The sequence below is a fragment of the Anguilla anguilla genome, chromosome 17 (assembly GCF_013347855.1).
Source record: "Anguilla anguilla isolate fAngAng1 chromosome 17, fAngAng1.pri, whole genome shotgun sequence".
Taxonomy (NCBI): Eukaryota; Metazoa; Chordata; class Actinopteri; order Anguilliformes; family Anguillidae; genus Anguilla; species Anguilla anguilla.
The window spans coordinates 31,316,011-31,334,637 of NC_049217.1; the positions used below are offsets into that span (position 1 = coordinate 31,316,011).

General features: G+C 52.6%; 1 protein-coding gene across 1 annotated transcript in view; it reads left to right on the forward strand.

The window, feature by feature from the left end:
• Positions 1–18,627, forward strand: part of LOC118217186 (glutamate receptor ionotropic, NMDA 2C-like) — a 215,534-nt gene that overhangs the window by 26,141 nt on the left and 170,766 nt on the right. The window contains 4 exon segments of the mRNA XM_035399011.1: positions 2,300–2,692; positions 2,694–2,896; positions 5,121–5,235; positions 11,123–11,334. Of these exon segments, the coding sequence (XP_035254902.1) occupies positions 2,300–2,692; positions 2,694–2,896; positions 5,121–5,235; positions 11,123–11,334 (923 nt within the window).

The window sequence follows — 18,627 nt, forward strand, 5'->3', positions numbered from 1 at the left end:
AGAGACAACAGGAGCCACCCTTCCACACACATTACTGTACATACATCACACTACATTCACTTTACAGAGGAGCTTACTGTGCACGCACATGACCACACACACGCATGCGCACAGACACACACAGACACACACGCATACAGACACAGACCCACACATGCTCACACACGCACACACACAGACCCACACATGCTCACACACGCACACATACACACGCACACACACACACACACACACGCACACACACACACACACACACGCATGCGCACAGACACACACAGACCCACACATGCTCACACACATACACACACAGACCCACACATGCTCACACACGCACGCACACACACACACACACCCACACACGCATGCGCACAGACACACACACACACACACACACACACACACACACACACACACACACACACACGCACACACACACACACACACACACATTCGGCCCCTCAGCCTGACGCGGTGGGTGATAGCTCTGTCTCTCTGGCGGGTTTTTGGCGGACAGCGTGGAGACAGATTTATGGGCTCCTGCCACTGCGTCTCCGTGACTCACCTGCACAGGAGCCCCCCCCCCCTCCGCCTGTCCCACCGGCCTCCTCAGCCGCCGTCACCCCCCCCGCCCCCTGAGAGGAGAAACATCAAAAACACATCGCCCAATAAACAAGCAGAACACATCCCTGAGCAGGCCGTCTGCGCCGTTAAACGCCTGAGTCACCGGCAGCCTGCCGCTCTGAGACCTGGTGGAGAAGCGCACACTACACTGCCCCCTAAGCGTGCCATCACCCGCACTACACTGCCCCCTAAGTGTGCCATCGCCCCCACTACACTGCCCCCTAAGTGTGCCATCGCCCACACTACACTGCCCCCTAAGTGTGCCATCGCCCGGACTACACTGCCCCCTAAGTGTGCCATCGCCCGCACTACACTGCGCCCTAAGTGTGCCATTGCCCGGACTACACTGCCCCCTAAGTGTGCCATCGCCCGGACTACACTGCCCCCTAAGTGTGCCATCGCCCGCACTACACTGCGCCCTAAGTGTGCCATTGCCCGGACTACACTGCCCCCTAAGTGTGCCATCGCCCGGACTACACTGCCCCCTAAGTGTGCCATCGCCCGCACTACACTGGCCCCTAAGCGTGCCATCACCCGCACTACACTGCCCCCTAAGTGTGCCATCGCCCCCACTACACTGCCCCCTAAGTGTGCCATCGCCCACACTACACTGCCCCCTAAGGGTGCCATCGCCCGCACTACACTGCCCCCTAAGTGTGCCATCGCCCGGACTACACTGCCCCCTAAGTGTGCCATCGCCCGCACTACACTGCGCCCTAAGTGTGCCATTGCCCGGACTACACTGCCCCCTAAGTGTGCCATCGCCCTCACTACACTGCCCCCTAAGTGTGCCATCGCCTGGACTACACTGCCCCCTAAGTGTGCCATCGCCCGCACTACACTGCCCCCTAAGTGTGCCATCGCCCGGACTACACTGCCCCCTAAGTGTGCCATCGCCCACACTACACTGCCCCCTAAGTGTGCCATCGCCCGGACTACACTGCCCCCTAAGTGTGCCATCGCCCGCACTACACTGCCCCCTAAGTGTGCCATCGCCTGGACTACACTGCCCCCTAAGTGTGCCATCGCCCGCACTACACTGCCCCCTAAGTGTGCCATCGCCTGGAAGACTGCCGCCATGGTCTGGTTCTGGTCCGGTCTCCCAGCGAGCGCCCTCGATAAGCAGCGACCCAGATACCCGCTGTCCTGTTCAGACGAGGCAGGGCTACGTGTGATTGGACAGCAGACTGATGGCCCTGTTCAGACGAGGCAGGGCTGCGTGTGATTGGACCGCAGACGAGGCAGGGCTACGTGTGATTGGACAGCAGACTGATGGCCCTCTGTCTCACAGCGTATCCACAGAGCTGCTTAAACACGTCTCCTGCTCCAAGCTCCGCCCCGAAACAGTCTTAGTTACTGTTGCTAATGACCTCCTCCCGTCTTCCCTTTCGCATGCTTCACACTCGCTTCCTTATGCACTGTGAAATTCAGCCTTTGAAACGCAATCTTGCTAAATTATTTCATGTCTTATCTGAACCAATATAAGTACCACCCAGGGGTCGGTTCTTGGACCATTGATCCCCCCCCCACCCCCACCCCTTGCCTGTTACTGCATATGTAAGTAGTAACCGAAAGACATTTACCCAATTAGATTAATTTAGCCTATGAAATTGATTCAGCTGCTTCAAATACAGGACTAATTTATCTCTACCCCCCACCCCCCCACCCCCCCTTCCAGGGCGAGGGGTCAGCCTTCCTCCAGCTGGGCTCGTCCATCGAGCAGCAGGTCAACGGGATGTTCAAGGTGATGGAGGAGTACAACTGGGACAACTTTGCCGTCATCACCAGCCTGTACCCCGGGTACGAGGCCTACGTGGACTACATCCGCTCCTTCACCGACACCAGCTACTTCCTGTGGGACCTGCAGGACGTGCTGACCTTCGACATGTCGGAGGGGATGAGCGACATCCGGGCGCGGCGGGTGCTGCAGCAGGTGGACGCGCAGGTGCTGCTGGTGTACTGCTCGCACGACGAGGCGCGCTTCCTGTTCCGCATGGCCGCCGACGTGGGCCTGGTGGGGCCCGGCTACATCTGGATGCTGCCCGGCGTGGCGGTGGGGAACCCGGACCTGCCCCCCCCCCGACAGCTTCCCCGTGGGCCTCATCAGCATCATCACCGCCCGCTGGAAGCTCAGCCTGAGGAAGAGGGTGCGGGACGGGGTGGCCATCGTGGTCAAGGGCGTGCAGAGCTTCCGCAAGTACCAGGGGCCCCTCCCGGATGAGCACGCAGACTGCCGCGGGGGCCCCCGGGCCCCCAGCAACAACACGCTCTTTAGGTGAGTCCAGGGAGGGGGGCCTGGGAGCAGGGGTCAAAGGGGAAGGGTCAAAGGGGCTGGTGTTGAGGGAAAAGTAGCTGAGGGGAGGAGCTAAGATGTCTCTAAGGGAGGGAGGGGCTAAGATGTCTCTAAGAGGGGGAGGGGCTAAGATGTCTCTAAGGGGGGGAGGAGCTAAGATGTCTCTAAGGGGGGGAGGGGCTAAGATGTCTCTAAGAGGGGGAGGGGCTAAGATGTCTCTAAGAGGGGGAGGGGCTAAGATGTCTCTAAGACGGGGAGGGGCTGAGATGTCTCTAATTCCAGTTTTTATGACGTTGTGTTCGCGGCCAGTGCACACTTGGACGGCCTGTGCGGCGTTTCATTTTCACCGTGAGGTCAGGACATTTCTGCACATTATGTTCGGGCCCCTTTATGATTCGAGCAGGAGAAAGCGGTGTCGCTGGCTTCTAACAGCCTGCCACAGAGGGAACGTTACTGACTGATTAAACCCGAAACTGAGTGAGACGTAAAGCGGCCAGAGCACCAGCCGACACGGCCAGGGGCATTAGCCTGCTAATGGGGCATTTACACCCTCAGGGTGCCGAGCGCACTCTCACTGCGTGAGCACCTCACCTCATCCTCAGGGAAATATGAAGTAAAGAAAGAGCAGAAGAGTAATATGTAATATAATACTACATTATATTTAAATAATGGCAAGTTAATAATAGTAGTAGTAGTAGTAATAACAATAACAATAACAACAACAATCTTCTATCAGACTTTTATCAGGTTTGCCAAAATCTGCATCAAATGTACAGTGCATTATGGCAGCAAAAGATTTTGATTTAACCTAATTGAAAGACAAACAGAGAGCGAGAGAGAGGGAGAGAGTGAGAGAGGGGTGTGGACACGCTCCTGCCAGCCAAACCCAAAACCCAATCTGGTACCATCTGCACCAGGAAACACAGCTAATCCCATTGGATCAGAAAACAGTAATCAGCCAGAAATAGGTTTGGCTTCAGCGAGGACATTCAGCCTGTGTCTGGCACCGGTGGAGGTCATGTGATTGGAGGGGGGAGGGGCTTGTGGGAGCACAGGATCGAGAGGGCGGAGCTCTGTGACTTATAGGACTATAAAGGGGGGGGGGGGAGGGAGTCATAATGGGCAGGTATTTTTGCCTGGAGAACATTCAGAGCAGCGCACCTGTGAGATTGCGGGGTTCGAGCCAGGTGAGGTGTCCTTCAGGTGAAGCGGGATGAGTGCTGGGATGGCATCGCATTGATTTCCACTCTGTCCTGCTGTCAGGTCAAATACACGTCAAATAACCCCCCCCCCCCCCCCGCCACCCCCGCCCCCCCCTGCACACAGCCTTCTGCTCCCGCGTCACGGACAGAGTGGACCGGGCTGAACCGCAGTGACCCGGGCTCAATCTCTGGCTTAAACACAGGCGGTCAGGTGTTGGGTCAAGTGTGGGGTCAGGTGTGTGGTCAGATGTTGGGTCAAGTGTGGGGTCAGGTGCTGGGTCAGGTGTGTGGTCAGGTGTTGGGTCAGGTGTGTGGTCAGGTGTTGGGTCAAGTGTGGGGTCAGGTGTTGGGTCAGGTGTGTGGTCAGGTGTTGGGTCAAGTGTTGGGTCAGCTGTGTGGTCAGGTGTGGGGTTGTGTAAGACTCGTGTTTCTACAGCGCCTTTCCAAACTGAAGACAAATTCAACATCATCGCTGAGTGCTCCTTTCTTAGTATACTGATCCAACCCCATTTTCTTAGTGATATTTATTGCCGTCTTACATTTTTAATGAATGCCTTTCAATTAAGATTAATTCCACCTGCCAATGCCATTACAAAGATCAGCAGATTAAAATGCTGTTCCACACTGACTGCTGTATGCTGTTAAAGCCTTCTTAGATCTCATAATAATTAGTCAAAACACCAATAAATACCCACACAACATATTTTGTAATGATGTCTGATGCAGTTAGTAATCTATTAAGCATTAGTAATGCACTGCTGCTTAAAATGTTCAAAAAAAATCTGCACTGACTGAGCACATTAACAGGTATGCTGGTTGTGATTGAGGAGGACACTGGTCCCTCAGCCCTGCTCTGATTGGCTGTGTCCGTGGAGACTGGTCCCTCAGTTCTGCTCTGATTGGCTGTGTCCGTGGAGACTGGTCCCTCAGTTCTGCTCTGATTGGCTGTGTCCGTGGACACTGGTCCCTCAGCCCTGCTCTGATTGGCTGTGTCTGTGTTTTAGGCATATGCTGAACGTGTCCTGGGAACACAAGGACTTCTCCTTCAACAGCGATGGTTACCTGAGCAACCCGTCCATGGTCGTCATCACCCTGGACCGCGAGCGCCAGTGGGACAAGGTACGGCCACGCTACTGCCAGTTCCTGTGCCTAAAATCACTGCAACCATCTGCTGCTTCCTGTAGCTAAAATCACCCCAACACTGCTGCTTCCTGTGCCTAAAATCACTGTAACTGCAACACTGCTGCTTCCTGTAGCTAAAATCACTCACTCCAACACTGCTGTTTCCTGTGCCTAAAATCACTGCAACCCTCTGCTGCTTCCTGTAGCTAAAATCACTGCAACACAGCTACTTTCTGTACATAAAATTACTGCAACACTCTGCTGCTTCCTGTAACTAAAATCTCACTGTGTTGCTTGATGAATATAAAATGAGTTGTTAAATCTACTGCTCCAACTTTTATTGGATCAAGAATTCTGCTTAACATGCTGTGCTTCCTATAGCATTCAATCATATTTATTCAGCCTCTGGAATATAAGTATCACCGTAGTTTCCCAATCTCACTCTTTGAAGACCTCTCCACGGGTTGTGCTGCGCCTCTATGCATCTACAATAGCAAGGTTAGCCTCTGCATGCCAATTCCAGGAATTTCAATAAAAGTGTCCCATTTTTTTTTTGCAGTTTCCATATATTCTGTTGATACTCTTCACATACTAAGAGGCTTCCAATACCCCTTTAAATTAATACAGAGGCTCCACTTTGAGGCAGTTCAGACACAAAAGGTTAGATGTGAACCAAACAGGGCACTTTTGGGAAATTTTAAGTTAGGAAGCATTACATTGGGTGATGGCAAGTTCCCCACAAAAACCAGAGAATTATAATAGACATGCTTATATAATTATAATAGACATGCTTATATAATTATAATAGACATGCTCATGGAAACAGAAAAACACCTGACCTGTGGTGTGAAAAGGGTGGCCGGGGGCCGGGGGGGTCTAAGCTGACCGGACATGAAGTAAACAAGCTGCCTTTCCCTCGTTTATCCAAACATGCATTTAGAGCCTCATTTCCAGTCTTGAGTTTGAGCCTCCTGCCGGTTTCGTGTCTCTGGAGTCCGTCTGCACAGACTTTTAATGTAAAATTATTTACTTCAATAACCCCCCTCCACATGAGGTCATCAGACACCTTGCCAGCTCCTTCACCTGGGTCTCTGACCGTGGTGGAGTCGTCCGTCTGAGTCTGGAGTCTGGAGGTTATGCGCTAGCTCCCGCTAGAGTCGAGCACAGAACCGCTCCAGGCTCTGTCTCACTAATTACCTCCACCCTGATTGATTTTTCTTTCCAAGGTTGGTTTCTATGAAGTGAATTATTTAAAAATATTCTGGTGCAGCGTGGGGTGAGAGGTGTAATTGGAAGAGCAGACAGAGCAACTCAACTCAAGCCAACCAGGTCTCACAAGGCCTGGATGGAGAGTCCTCATGCAGTGGGGAGGGCACAAGCAGCTTGGTTTAATGCAATACAATAATCCGAAGCATCTGTTAAAATATGTCTGCATTATTGTGCAACAAGTCTCTTTACATCTCACCCCCTAGTCAGTATATTTACATTTATTTGTGTATTACACGTTTGAATGTATTCATTATCCAGAGCATCTTACAGTAGGCCCACATCTCAGTAAGCTTGCTTACAGAAGGCCTACCTCTCCCTATAAATCGCTACATTATCCTGTCAGTCAGTACGCCTGCAGCGAATCTCCATCTCAGCCAGTTTACACACAGCAGTGCTCTACGCTAACATTTTTCCAAGAAGCTAATGCGCTCCTAATTTGAAAAATTAGGAGCACACTAATGCATTCCAATTAGTAGACGAGCTCCTAAATTATTTTTCCAGTTAGCGCAGTCAGTTTCCTGGAGCAAATGCTCCTAAACGGGAGTCCGGATCAGTACATGTGCATCTCAGTATATTCACTCTAAATGTCCCTCAGTGCAGAAGCAGTGCGCAGGAGTGAGTGGGAGTACACGGTCCTCTCAGTCAGTAAACCTAGAGTAAGCGAACCCTCCCAGTTCCCTGTCCAAATCTCCCTCTACAAACACTGAAGATCTTTTCTTTCTGTCTTTCTTCCATCGTTTCATCGTTTGCCAGCTTCTCCTCGCCTTCCTTTCCTGTGTTATTCCATTCCAGAGACCACACGCAGTCTCTGGGCTCGGCTCGTCACAGATGGAGAGATTCTAACCGATGTTGTTTTTATTGATTGCCGACTCGTTCTGAGACGGGGCTGTTAGGAGTTACTGCGCCGACATAATCGCCCATCAGAACTCAGCGGACCTGCGAGGAGGGGTCCGTTAGCGAGGCTGAGGAGACGGCGCCACTGTGGGGCGAGTGGATCGCTCTCTCACAGCTCTCTCACAGCGAGGGGATCGCTCTCTCACAGCTAACTAACAGGCAGCTGTCTTGCGACGGGTCTGCAGGAGAACTAGGAGTTGTCAGAGGACAGAAACGGTCTGAAGCGCTAGCGTGCGACGCTTCGTTTTTGTTTGTGCGCCATTCTGTGTCCCGCCGTGGGGGTGTGAAATCATTTGCTCGACCCGCCGCCGCCGCCGCCCCCTTCGTTCCCGCCTTCCCGTCCCGCCGTGGCGGCTCTCGCTGCTCCTCACCCCGGGGACCAGTTTGCGTGGGGGGGGGGCGGGGGGAGGGGGTAACAAACGAGCACCTTTCTGTTCCCCTCCCACGCCGTTCTCAGAGCTGCGCCAGCAGGGAGACGTCTGACTGTCTGGCCTCTCGCCACCGAGCAGCACGCCGCTCTCCCGCTAACTTACTGGCGGGATAAATCACAGGCCTCCTGCTCCTTCCAAACGCGAGAGCGTCTGAGAGCTGCCAGTTCGGCTGCTTCCTAAAATGTCTGAGGAGTAGACTTCACACCCCCCCCCCCCCCCAGCCTCTTCACCTACACCCCCCTCAAAGGTACTCTTTCAGACTAGAGAGGAGAGGGAAAGATACACTTTCAGAGAGAGAGAGAGGGGGATAGAAAGAGGGAGGAAGAGAGAAAGAGAGGGAGAGATTTTTGGGACTGGGACATTGTTCAAACACAGAAATGACAAAAAAAAAAAAAAAAAAAAAAAAACTGACCACACAACAAAAAACAAACCCAAAAAACCAGCACAGGCAGAGAGCATGAAAGAGAAAAAGAGCGGAAGGAGAGAGAGGGGGCGGGAGAGAGTAAATAAGAGTAAGAGAGGGCAATAGGAAAGAGTGCAGAAAGAGACAGAGAGAGGGAGGAGATGAGTGAAGGGAGAGAGAGAGAGATCAGTGAGGGGAGAGAGCTAGCTCGATTTGCAACTCCAGCAGCAGAGGTTGTTTCCGCCAGACAAACTGAGAAACGCAGTCCGCTGTGAAACAGCCTCTCTCCACACGCAGGGACAGGCTGCGATCAAAGGGAAGGCAGGCTGAGGGGGAGGCGCTGGTTCGGCTGAAGACCACACGGTTCAGGTGAAGGACCCCGTTTATCTTCCCTGACTATTCCCGCTATAATCAGCGGATCTGCTTCAGAAGCCAAGGAGCATGAAATCCTGCTCGAAGCAGCCCGCGTCCGCAGCTGCATTAGCATTCAGACGCTAACGAGTCCGGGGAGCGGCTTCACCCCTCCCTAAATGTTCGGGACAGAACAGGGGGCTCTTCAGTGGGAGTAAAAAGGCTTCCAGCAAAGCCGTCTGAACCACTTCCCTTCAAACGGCAAGTTCCCGGGTCGAGAGTATCACGCTGCTTTGTTCTGGCAGTGTGAAGATTCAAATTAAGATAACAATAGTTCATTTTTTACTTTCTGAAACTCTGAGGGACGACTCCTTCTCTTTTTCCATTTCGACCCAGATTTAGTGTCCTTCTGCTGGGTATTGGCTGTTGCCTCGGCCCTGCAGTCTGAATCAGAACCCTTCAGTCCGCTTCAGAGGGGGCTTCTGTAGGCCACAGAGGCAGTGTCAGGTCCTAAGGCTGATTTCACAAACACAACAGGGTCTGCAGGGGCCACACCGCAAAATAATGACTCAGTCTGCAAGACCAAAGGGAGACGAACAGCTAAATATTTTACAGTTCTAGAACAATCACAGCAGAAAATCAGACCACACTTATGATTCCAGAGCCTGGACCCTATTGGAGCGACCCATTCCAGGATTTTGTGCCAACTTCTGCTCTTGATTATTTAATTATCTAATAGATCTGACAGGAGTATAAGCACCAGCTACAGCCGCAGACTGCGAGCGTAGCCAAAAGATTGTTCCGTGCTCAGCCAGCGATAGTTTATAGAGCTGTCAGAAAGCTAAAACCGGCCCTCCAGGACCAGGGTTCTGCACCCCTGCTTTTGAGTGTCGTAAAGATCCAGCCCTCAAGAAGTTAAGAGAGAAGACCCATATTGGCCCATTCGCTGCAGTTTTCAGTCGAATCTGAAGAAACAGAAATAGAAGCATTAAAAATAAGCAATTATGAAGATATCCGTCATATTTACCTGCCATTAAGAATCAAGGAAATGTAATAAATTCCTTTCCTTCAGTATATATTCGTGATTCTTTTCCCTCTCAAAAACTTTACTCTTTTTAATCATAAAGTTGTGCTGTAGAACCTCTTCATCAATATGGCAGCACACTTTCTCAATGTCTCTTACAGGAGAACTCTTTCTGAAACGTCCGCTCTGTGTCAGTACTTAATTGCGTTTCTTTACCATCGTTTCCGTACAACGCGGTCGGCAGAAATCTCTGCGACTGCATCGCTGTACAGAGCTCCATAAAACACACGATGTGACTGACTGATGGAGATTTTCTGCCTTCCCCGGCTGAACGCGAAGCTCTCTGCGTCAAGCCTTGATTTGCTCACTGCGTCAGCGCAGTGGAGAGACTGTCACGGACAGAGCCATTATTTTACATAATACGTCTGTAATTGTGGAAATGAAACGGCTCCAGGATTGAGGACGTGAACGAGGAGCATCTTCTCCTCTGTTAACTTCACAGGGTGCCCAGATGCACACGCTGCTTACGGGAATATATTATGGGTCAATGCAACCTGCAAAATTCACTAAAAGTCTAAACATAATAAAAATAAGTAATAAAGCACAAAGTAATAAATGTATGATTGTGCGTGAGCAGTTAAAAATATCTGAACATATTGAAATATCTGAATATCTGAACCCCCCCCAACCCTAACTCTAACCCCCCCTCCCCTCTCAGATGGTTTTATATGCAAATTCTATTTCCTCCGAATCACCGACATTCCGGAACCTATTTTAATGGCTGCCTCTCTGCTCCAGCCCTTCCACTCTGGGTTCAGATAAATTTGAGCGTGAGGACGAGTGGAAGCAGAGCAGCTTCCCCCCCGATCAGTCACGGTCCGGGCCGCCCCACATCTGGGGTGCGGGGGAAGGGGGGGGGGGGGGGGAGTCTTTGATGTAGGCTCGGTTTCACCCACCCCCCAAACACGAATGTAGGCATATGCACAAACAAACACACAAACACACAGAAGTGCACACACACACACACAAACAAACACACAGAAGTGCACACACACACACACATAGTTTATGAAGTAAAACCAATATCATTTTGGCATTTTACATTTTTGATAGGGTGTTATACAGTACATGTTAAAAAGATCTTCATGGAACTTAATTAAAATCAAGCAGCACTAAAATTGCTGCTCATGTGAAAACCTACTGGCTCTCTCAGGACTGCAGCAGTTGGCATTGCAGCTTCTTTAAAAACATCCTCATCACTGAAATAGATAAATAACGAGGCTGAATATATTCACCAGGATCAAACCGATTTCAATAAAAAGTAAGAGGTGAAAAGTTTCGGGGCAGTGACCCGTATGAAATTTAAAATCTAAAATGGAACGGAAAATGGGGTGGCCACACATGCAGGAGATCTTGGGGTACGGTGTTGAACAAGAGGCTATCTGTCGGCACTCTGACACCCTCTCCCTCACTCTCTCTCTCTCCCCCTCCCCCTCCCCCCCCCGCTCTCAGGTGGGGGACTTCGCCTCAGGGATCCTGCAGATGCGCTACCCGGTCTGGCCGCGGTTTGGGAGGTACCTGGAGGCGGTGTCGGATAACCGGCACCTGACGGTGGCCACGCTGGAGGAGCGGCCCTTCGTCATCGTGGAGAGCGTGGACTCGGCCACCGGCACCTGCGGCAGCAACACTGTGCCCTGCCGCCGGCAGTCCAACAAGACCGAGGCGTGAGTCGCCGCGCCGCGCGCTGCGAAGGCATCGCCGCTGCGTTTGCATGCTGCCTGTGCCGCGTAGCGTACGCTCAGTCACTGCGTACGCTCACTGTGCCGCGTAGCGTACGCTCAGTCACTGCGTACGCTCACTGTGCCGCGTAGCGTACGCTCAGTCACTGCATACGCTCAGTCACTGCGTACGCTCACTGTGCCGCGTAACGTATGCTCAGTCACTGCGTACGCTCCCTGTGCCGTGTAGCGTACGCTCAGTCACTGCATACGCTCAGTCACTGTGTACGCTCAGTCACTGCATACGCTCAGTCACTGTGTACGCTCAGTCACTGCATACGCTCAGTCACTGTGTACGCTCAGTCACTGCATACGCTCAGTCACTGTGTACGCTCAGTCACTGCATACGCTCAGTCACTGTGTACGCTCAGTCACTGCGTACGCTCCCTGTGCCGTGTAGCGTACGCTCAGTCACTGCGTACGCTCAGTCACTGTGTACGCTCAGTCACTGCGCCGTGTAGCGTACGCTCAGTCACTGCATACGCTCACTCACTGCGTACGCTCAGTCACTGCGTACGCTCACTGTGCCGCGTAGCGTACGCTCAGTCACTGCATACGCTCAGTCACTGCGTACGCTCACTGTGCTGCGTAGCGTACGCTCAGTCACTGCGTACGCTCACTGTGCCGCGTAGCGTACGCTCAGTCACTGCATACGCTCAGTCACTGCGTACGCTCACTGTGCCGCGTAGCGTATGCTCAGTCACTGCATACGCTCAGTCACTGCGTACGCTCACTGTGCCGCGTAGCGTACGCTCAGTCACTGCGTACGCTCACTGTGCCGCGTAGCGTATGCTCAGTCACTGCATACGCTCAGTCACTGCGTACGCTCACTGTGCCGCGTAGCGTACGCTCAGTCACTGCGTACGCTCACTGTGCCGCGTAGCGTACGCTCAGTCACTGCATACGCTCACTGTGCTGCGTAGCGTACGCTCAGTCACTGCGTACGCTCAGTCACTGCGGCTAAAGGTGTGCCATTCACTCGCAGCTTCTAACGATTAGCAACTTTATTCCGTTAAACACAGTTTTATTTGTGCAGTGCTCTTTACAGAAACACCGTTACAAAGATGAAAAAACTCCAAAAAAACTGGCATGTGAGATACATGTCCATCATGTACATCTTGGTACGTCCACAGTCTTAGAAATATAAAATGTTGGAGTACAGTTCAAGAAAAAAATCTGTCTTTGTCCGCAACATTATGGCATGGGGAGGGGGGTGGGGGTGTTGACTGTGTGAGGTCGAAAATAAAACAGCCATTAACAGCTGCAGCGCCTGTCGGAGGGAGAACCTCTGGCAGAGACTCCAGCGGAATGAGCGGCGGGACAGCGGGAACACAGGCTCTGATCCGCTACCACAGCAACAGCGCTACCGCGGCAACAGCGCTACCGCGGCAACAGCGCTACCGTGGCTGGAATCCTGGCTGTGCCGGGGCGGGTGGGTGTTCTGCCAGACCCAGCAGAGGCTTTCGCAGAACACCCACGAGGGCACCTGACCCCACCAGCTGTGCCCCGGAGGAACCTGATAAATCCAGTTTAACGGCGGCAGAATGTCGCCTGGCGATGCCCACGGGCCTGATCGGGCCCCGTCCGCTCTGAGCCAATCACAGCTCACGCCTTCTTATCGCACACAGCGAGGGTCAGGGAGACCGGCCAATCACAGCTCAAGCCTTCTTATCACGCACAGCGAGGGTCAGGGAGACCGGCCAATTATAGCTCACCTTCTTATCGCGCACAGCGAGGGCCAGGGAGACCGGCCAATTATAACTCACCTTCTTATCGCGCACAGCGAGGGCCAGGGAGACCGGCCAATCAGAGCTCACCTTCTTATCGTGCACAGCGAGGGCCAGGGAGACCGGCCAATCAGAGCTCACCTTCTTATCGTGCACAGCGAGGGCCAGGCAGACCGGCCAATGGCAGGCCTGTTAACCCCTTGCAAGCCGACGCCCTGGCAGGGTCTGGACACGCTGGGGGAGGGGAAGCTGGAACGCGAGCGTTCCTCAGTGGTCCGGGGGGGGGGGCTCAGGTCCCCGATTCAATCACATCTCTGCACAACCCCAAGCACCGCCATAAACCCCAAACACCACCGCCGTGAACCCCAAATACCACCGCCATGAACCCCAAACACCGCCATAAGCCCCAAACACCGCCATGAACCCCAAACACCACCGCCATGAACCCCAAACACCACCGCCGTGAACCCCAAACACCACCGCCATGAACCCTAAACACCACCGCCATGAACCCCAAACACCGCCATGAACCCCAAACACCACCGCCGTGAACCCCGAACACCACCGCCGTGAACCCCAAACACCACCGCCGTGAACCCCAAACACCACCATAAGCCCCAAACACCACCATAAACCCCAAACACCGCCCTGAACCCCAAACACCGCCATGAACCCCAAACAGAGAGTAAATCAGAGAGTAAAGTGCGGTAAGAGAAAACGCGGTGTGTGTGTGTGTGTGTGAGTGTGTGAGTGTGCGTGTGTGTGGGTGTGTGTGTGTGAATGAGTGTGTGTGTGTGAGTGTGTGTGTGTGTGTGTGTGAGTGTGTGTGTGTGTGTGTGTGAGTGTGCGTGTGTGTGTGTGTGAGTGTGTGTGTGAGTGTGCGTGTGTGTGAGTGTGTGTGTGTGTGTGTGAGTGTGTGTGTGTGTGAGTGTGCGTGTGTGTGTGTGTGTGTGTGTGTGAGTGTGTGTGTGAGTGTGCGTGTGTGTGAGTGTGTGTGTGTGTGTGTGTGTGTGTGTGTGTGAGTGAGTGTGTGGGTGTGTGTGTGTGTGTGTGAGTGTGTGTGTGTGTGTGAGTGTGTGTGTGTGTGTGAGTGTGTGTGTGTGTGTGTGTGTGTGTGTGTGTGTGTGAGTGTGTGTGTGTGTGTGAGTGTGCGTGTGTGTGTGTGTGCGTGTGTGTGTGTGTGAGTGTGTGTGTGAGTGTGCGTGTGTGTGAGTGAGTGTGTGTGTGAGTGTGTGTGTGTGTGTGTGTGTGTGTGTGTGAGTGTGTGAGTGTGCGTGTGTGTGTGTGTGTGAGTGTGTGTGTGAGTGTGCGTGTGTGTGAGTGAGTGTGTGTGTGTGTGTGTGTGTGTGTGTGGGTGTGTGTGTGTGTGTGTGAGTGAGTGTGTGGGTGTGTGTGTGTGTGTGTGAGTGTGTGTGTGAGTGTGTGTGTGTGTGTGAGTGTGTGTGAGTGTGTGTGTGTGTGTGATTGAGTGTGTGGGTGTGTGTGAGTGTGTGGGTGTGTGAGTGTGTGTGTGTGTGTGAGTGAGTGTGTGGGTGTGTGTGAGTGTGTGAGTGTGTGTGAGTGAGTGTGTGGGTGTGTGTGAGTGTGTGTGAGTGTGTGTGAGTGAGTGTGTGGGTGTGTGTGAGTGAGTGTGTGGGTGTGTGTGAGTGTGTGTGAGTGTGTGAGTGTGTGTGAGTGAGTGTGTGAGTGTGTGTGTGAGTGTGTGTGAGTGTGTGAGTGTGTGTGTGTGAGTGTGTGTGAGTGTGTGAGTGTGTGAGTGTGTGTGTGAGTGTGTGAGTGTGTGTGAGTGAGTGTGTGGGTGTGTGTGAGTGTGTGAGTGTGTGACGCGTGGCTCCTGCTGATTTACCGGCGGGTGGCGTGGGTATTAATCATGGCGGTGCGCGGGGAGATCGCTCGCTGGCCGCCGTTAAGCAGGATGTACGTTCCTCTAGCGGGAACATCTGTTACCGAGTGACGGACAGATCAGAGGCGTCTCCCCCCGTCCCCAGGGCCCACCGCCACAGTGCTGCTCAAAGCAGGAAACAGGAAACAGCTGGCATATATACAAACAGTACATGTGCAATATACATATATATGTCATATTTAAACATTAATGTTTCTGTTATATGTGCGAGGGTGTGAGCATGTGTGAGGGTACGCATGTGTGTGTGTGGAGGGGGGTTATAATTTATATAAAAGTTACAATCTCTTTTTAAATGTGAATTAATCTCATAATCTCTTTTTAAATGTGGCAGTGAATGGATCTTGCAAAATTAACACTGAACAATGTTGAAAGCAAAGCCTCGACACTAGCCTGATGATAAACTGTAAAACTCTGTTAAACAGCACCCATCACATTGAGCACACCCTGCTTCTGAAAAACAGCTTCAATCACACTGAGCACACCCTGCTTCTGATAAACAGCAATCATCACACTGAGCACACCCTGCTTCTGATAAACAGCAATCATCACACTGAGCACACCCTGCTTCTGATAAACAGCACCCATCACACTGAGCACACCCTGCTTCTGATAAACATCACCCATCACACTGAGCACACCCTGCTTCTGATAAACAGCTCCAATCACACTGAGCACACCCTGCTTCTGATAAACAGCACCCATCACACTGAGCACACCCTGCTTCTGAAAAACAGCTTCAATCACACTGAGCACACCCTGCTTCTGATAAACAGCTCCAATCACACTGAGCACACCCTGCTTCTGATAAACAGCAATCATCACACTGAGCACACCCTGCTTCTGATAAACAGCTCCCATGTCACTGAGCACACCGTGCTTCTGATAAACAGCTCCCATCTCACTGAGCACACCCTGCACACAGCTCTCCGCACACTGAGCACACCCTGCACACAGCTCCCATCACACTGAGCACACCCTGCACACAGCTCGGTCAGACAGCGTTCAGAGGGAAGCAGAGCTCGGCCAAGTCGGCTGCTATTCTTGGGGCTGAAATGAAAAATGAAAGCAGACCCGGCGCTCGGGCTGGTCTGGCACGAGGAGCGGAGTCCCTGAAGCTCGCTCTTCTCCAGTTTAATTAAATGTTTTGAGTGGGGTGGATTTATTTTACACACCCCATCAGGACAGATGGAGAGAGAGAGAGGGGGGTAGACAGAAAGAAAGAGATAGAGAGGAAGTGAGAAAGACAGAGAAAGCGGGGGGGGGGGGGGGGGGTCTGGTGTCTAAGTTTAAACCTCACCAGTCTTTAGACTTCTGATCACAATTATTGGACATTATATTGATCCTGAAAATGCTGCCCATTGAGAAGCATATTCTTTTTCTTTTATCCTTCTCAGTCAAAAACTGCAATAGATTTTCCAGGTAAAAGGAACACAAAGAAGTGTTCAGACACTCTGTGGACACTGGGAGCTGAGGACGCGGCCAATCAGCAGCGTGACACTGACCACGTGGCGGCCAATCAGCAGCGTGACACTGACCACGTGGCGGCCAATCAGCAGCGTGACACTGACCACGTGGCGGTCAATCAGCAGCCTGACACAGAGCACGCGGCGGCCATTTTAGGCCTTCTCCCAGCTCACACTGAATGTTCTCACAATGTTAGTGGAGTGTTCTGTCAACGTTATACCCCTACATGCTGGGTATAACATTGTGAGAACGTTTTGGGTTAGCTGGGCCAGACTACTTTTTTCTTTTTTATGTTTTATTTTCATTTCTCCGATTTGCTTATGTTTTCCAGGAACTCGCAGGCGAGCGAAGAGGGTAGTTTCATTAAGACGGCAAAGCAGAACCAATAAAAATCTGATAAATCAAACGAGGGGCTAAATCTTGGGTCCGGGGGCAGGAGAGGGGCAGGAGCGACAGCGCGATCGATGGCGGTAATGTACCACCAGAATCACGCCAGCGGTAATCTCAGCCCCGCGCTGCCCTGACAGTAATGGGCCTTCTGCATACAGAGACGCCATTAATCGCTCCTGCAGCTGATAGATCCTGATCAGGGGGACAGAGAGAGGGAGAGAGGGGGAGAGAGAGAGAGAGAAACAGGAACAGACAGAGAGAGAGAGAGAGAGAGAGAGAAGCGGTATCATTACCCACAAGCCCCCTGTGCTTTTTCATCGCTGCATGACTGCCCATCGGGGTCACATGATCTGGGGCGCGAGCGACACCGTCTCGTCCCTGTCCCGCTGCCTTGGCGAGCACGTCCTGTTCTTTTCGGAGTTCCTCTCTCGGGCCGTTCCGTGCGTTAGCCTTAGCGTCAGCGGAGCTCGCTGTTAGACACGAGAGTCGATCTCATCAGAATGAGATGATATGAGAGGCTGACGCTAAATAAGAGACATTACAGCGACAGAGAGCATTCACACAAATACACACAGAAGCACACGAAAGTGCGCACACACACGTATGCGCATGCATGCACGCATGCACGCATGCACACACATACGCATACACATGCAAGCGTGCACACACAAAAGCGCGCACACACACACGTTTTTTTTGTTTTTTTTTTACTGAGGATATGCTTTCATAAAAGGAGTCAATTTCACTCCTGTTTCGTTGCACTGAGACTTCTGTCACTGAGCTCATCACTGAAAAACTCACAAAAATGAAGAGACAAATGGAGAAGGCTGCCGATGGCTCATGCAAAACTGATAATGATCAGTGGATTAGCTTTCAGATGATCTTATGACCCTGGGTCCTGTGGGCTGATCTCAGATCAGCGTGGGTCTCTGCTGTGAGCTGATCTCAGATCAGTGTGGGTCTACTGATCCCTGTGCTGATCTCACATCAGTGTGGGTCTTTGCTGTGGGCTGATCTCAGATCAGTGTGGGTTTGCTGTGGGCTGATCTCAGATCAGTGTGGGTCTCTGCTGTGGGCTGATCTCAGATCAGTGTTGGTCTACTGATCCCTGGGCTGATCTCAGATCAGTGTGGGTTTGCTGTGGGCTGATCTCAGATCAGTGTGGGTCTACTGATCCCTGGGCTGATCTCAGATCAGTGTGGGTCTGCTGTGGGCTGATCTCAGATCAGTGTGGGTTTGCTGTGGGCTGGGCTGATCTCAGATCAGTGTGGGTCTGCTGTGGGCTGATTTCCAGATGAACAGCTGGCCCCGGCCGCTCCACACTAATGATGCCGGTCAAAAGGGGAGCGTCAGCACATCAGAAATATGGAACACCTGGCGAACTCAGCCCCCACCTGCTGAACCCTCACGGGGCGTCCGCGGCAGGTGTGCAGGGGGTCTGATGTTCACCTGTAATAACTCCCCCCCTCCCCACTCACTGACCCCCCCCCCCATCACCCCCCCCCTCCCCACTCACTGACCCCCCCCCCCTCCCCCACTCAGCCTTCATCTCTGTGGTCTGCTGAGAGCTCAGGGCTCCAGGATGAGATCTCTGGTGTGGGGGGGGCACAAAGTGTGGGCGAATCCCAGCGTCTGAGCGCCACGGCGGTGGGGAGGGTGTCTGCGTGGCGGGGTCACCTGACCGTGGCGGGAGGGGCGGAGTCAGGGCCGCGTGGCGGTAAGGCTTCCTCAGTCCGCTGGTCCCGCTCCGCTGGT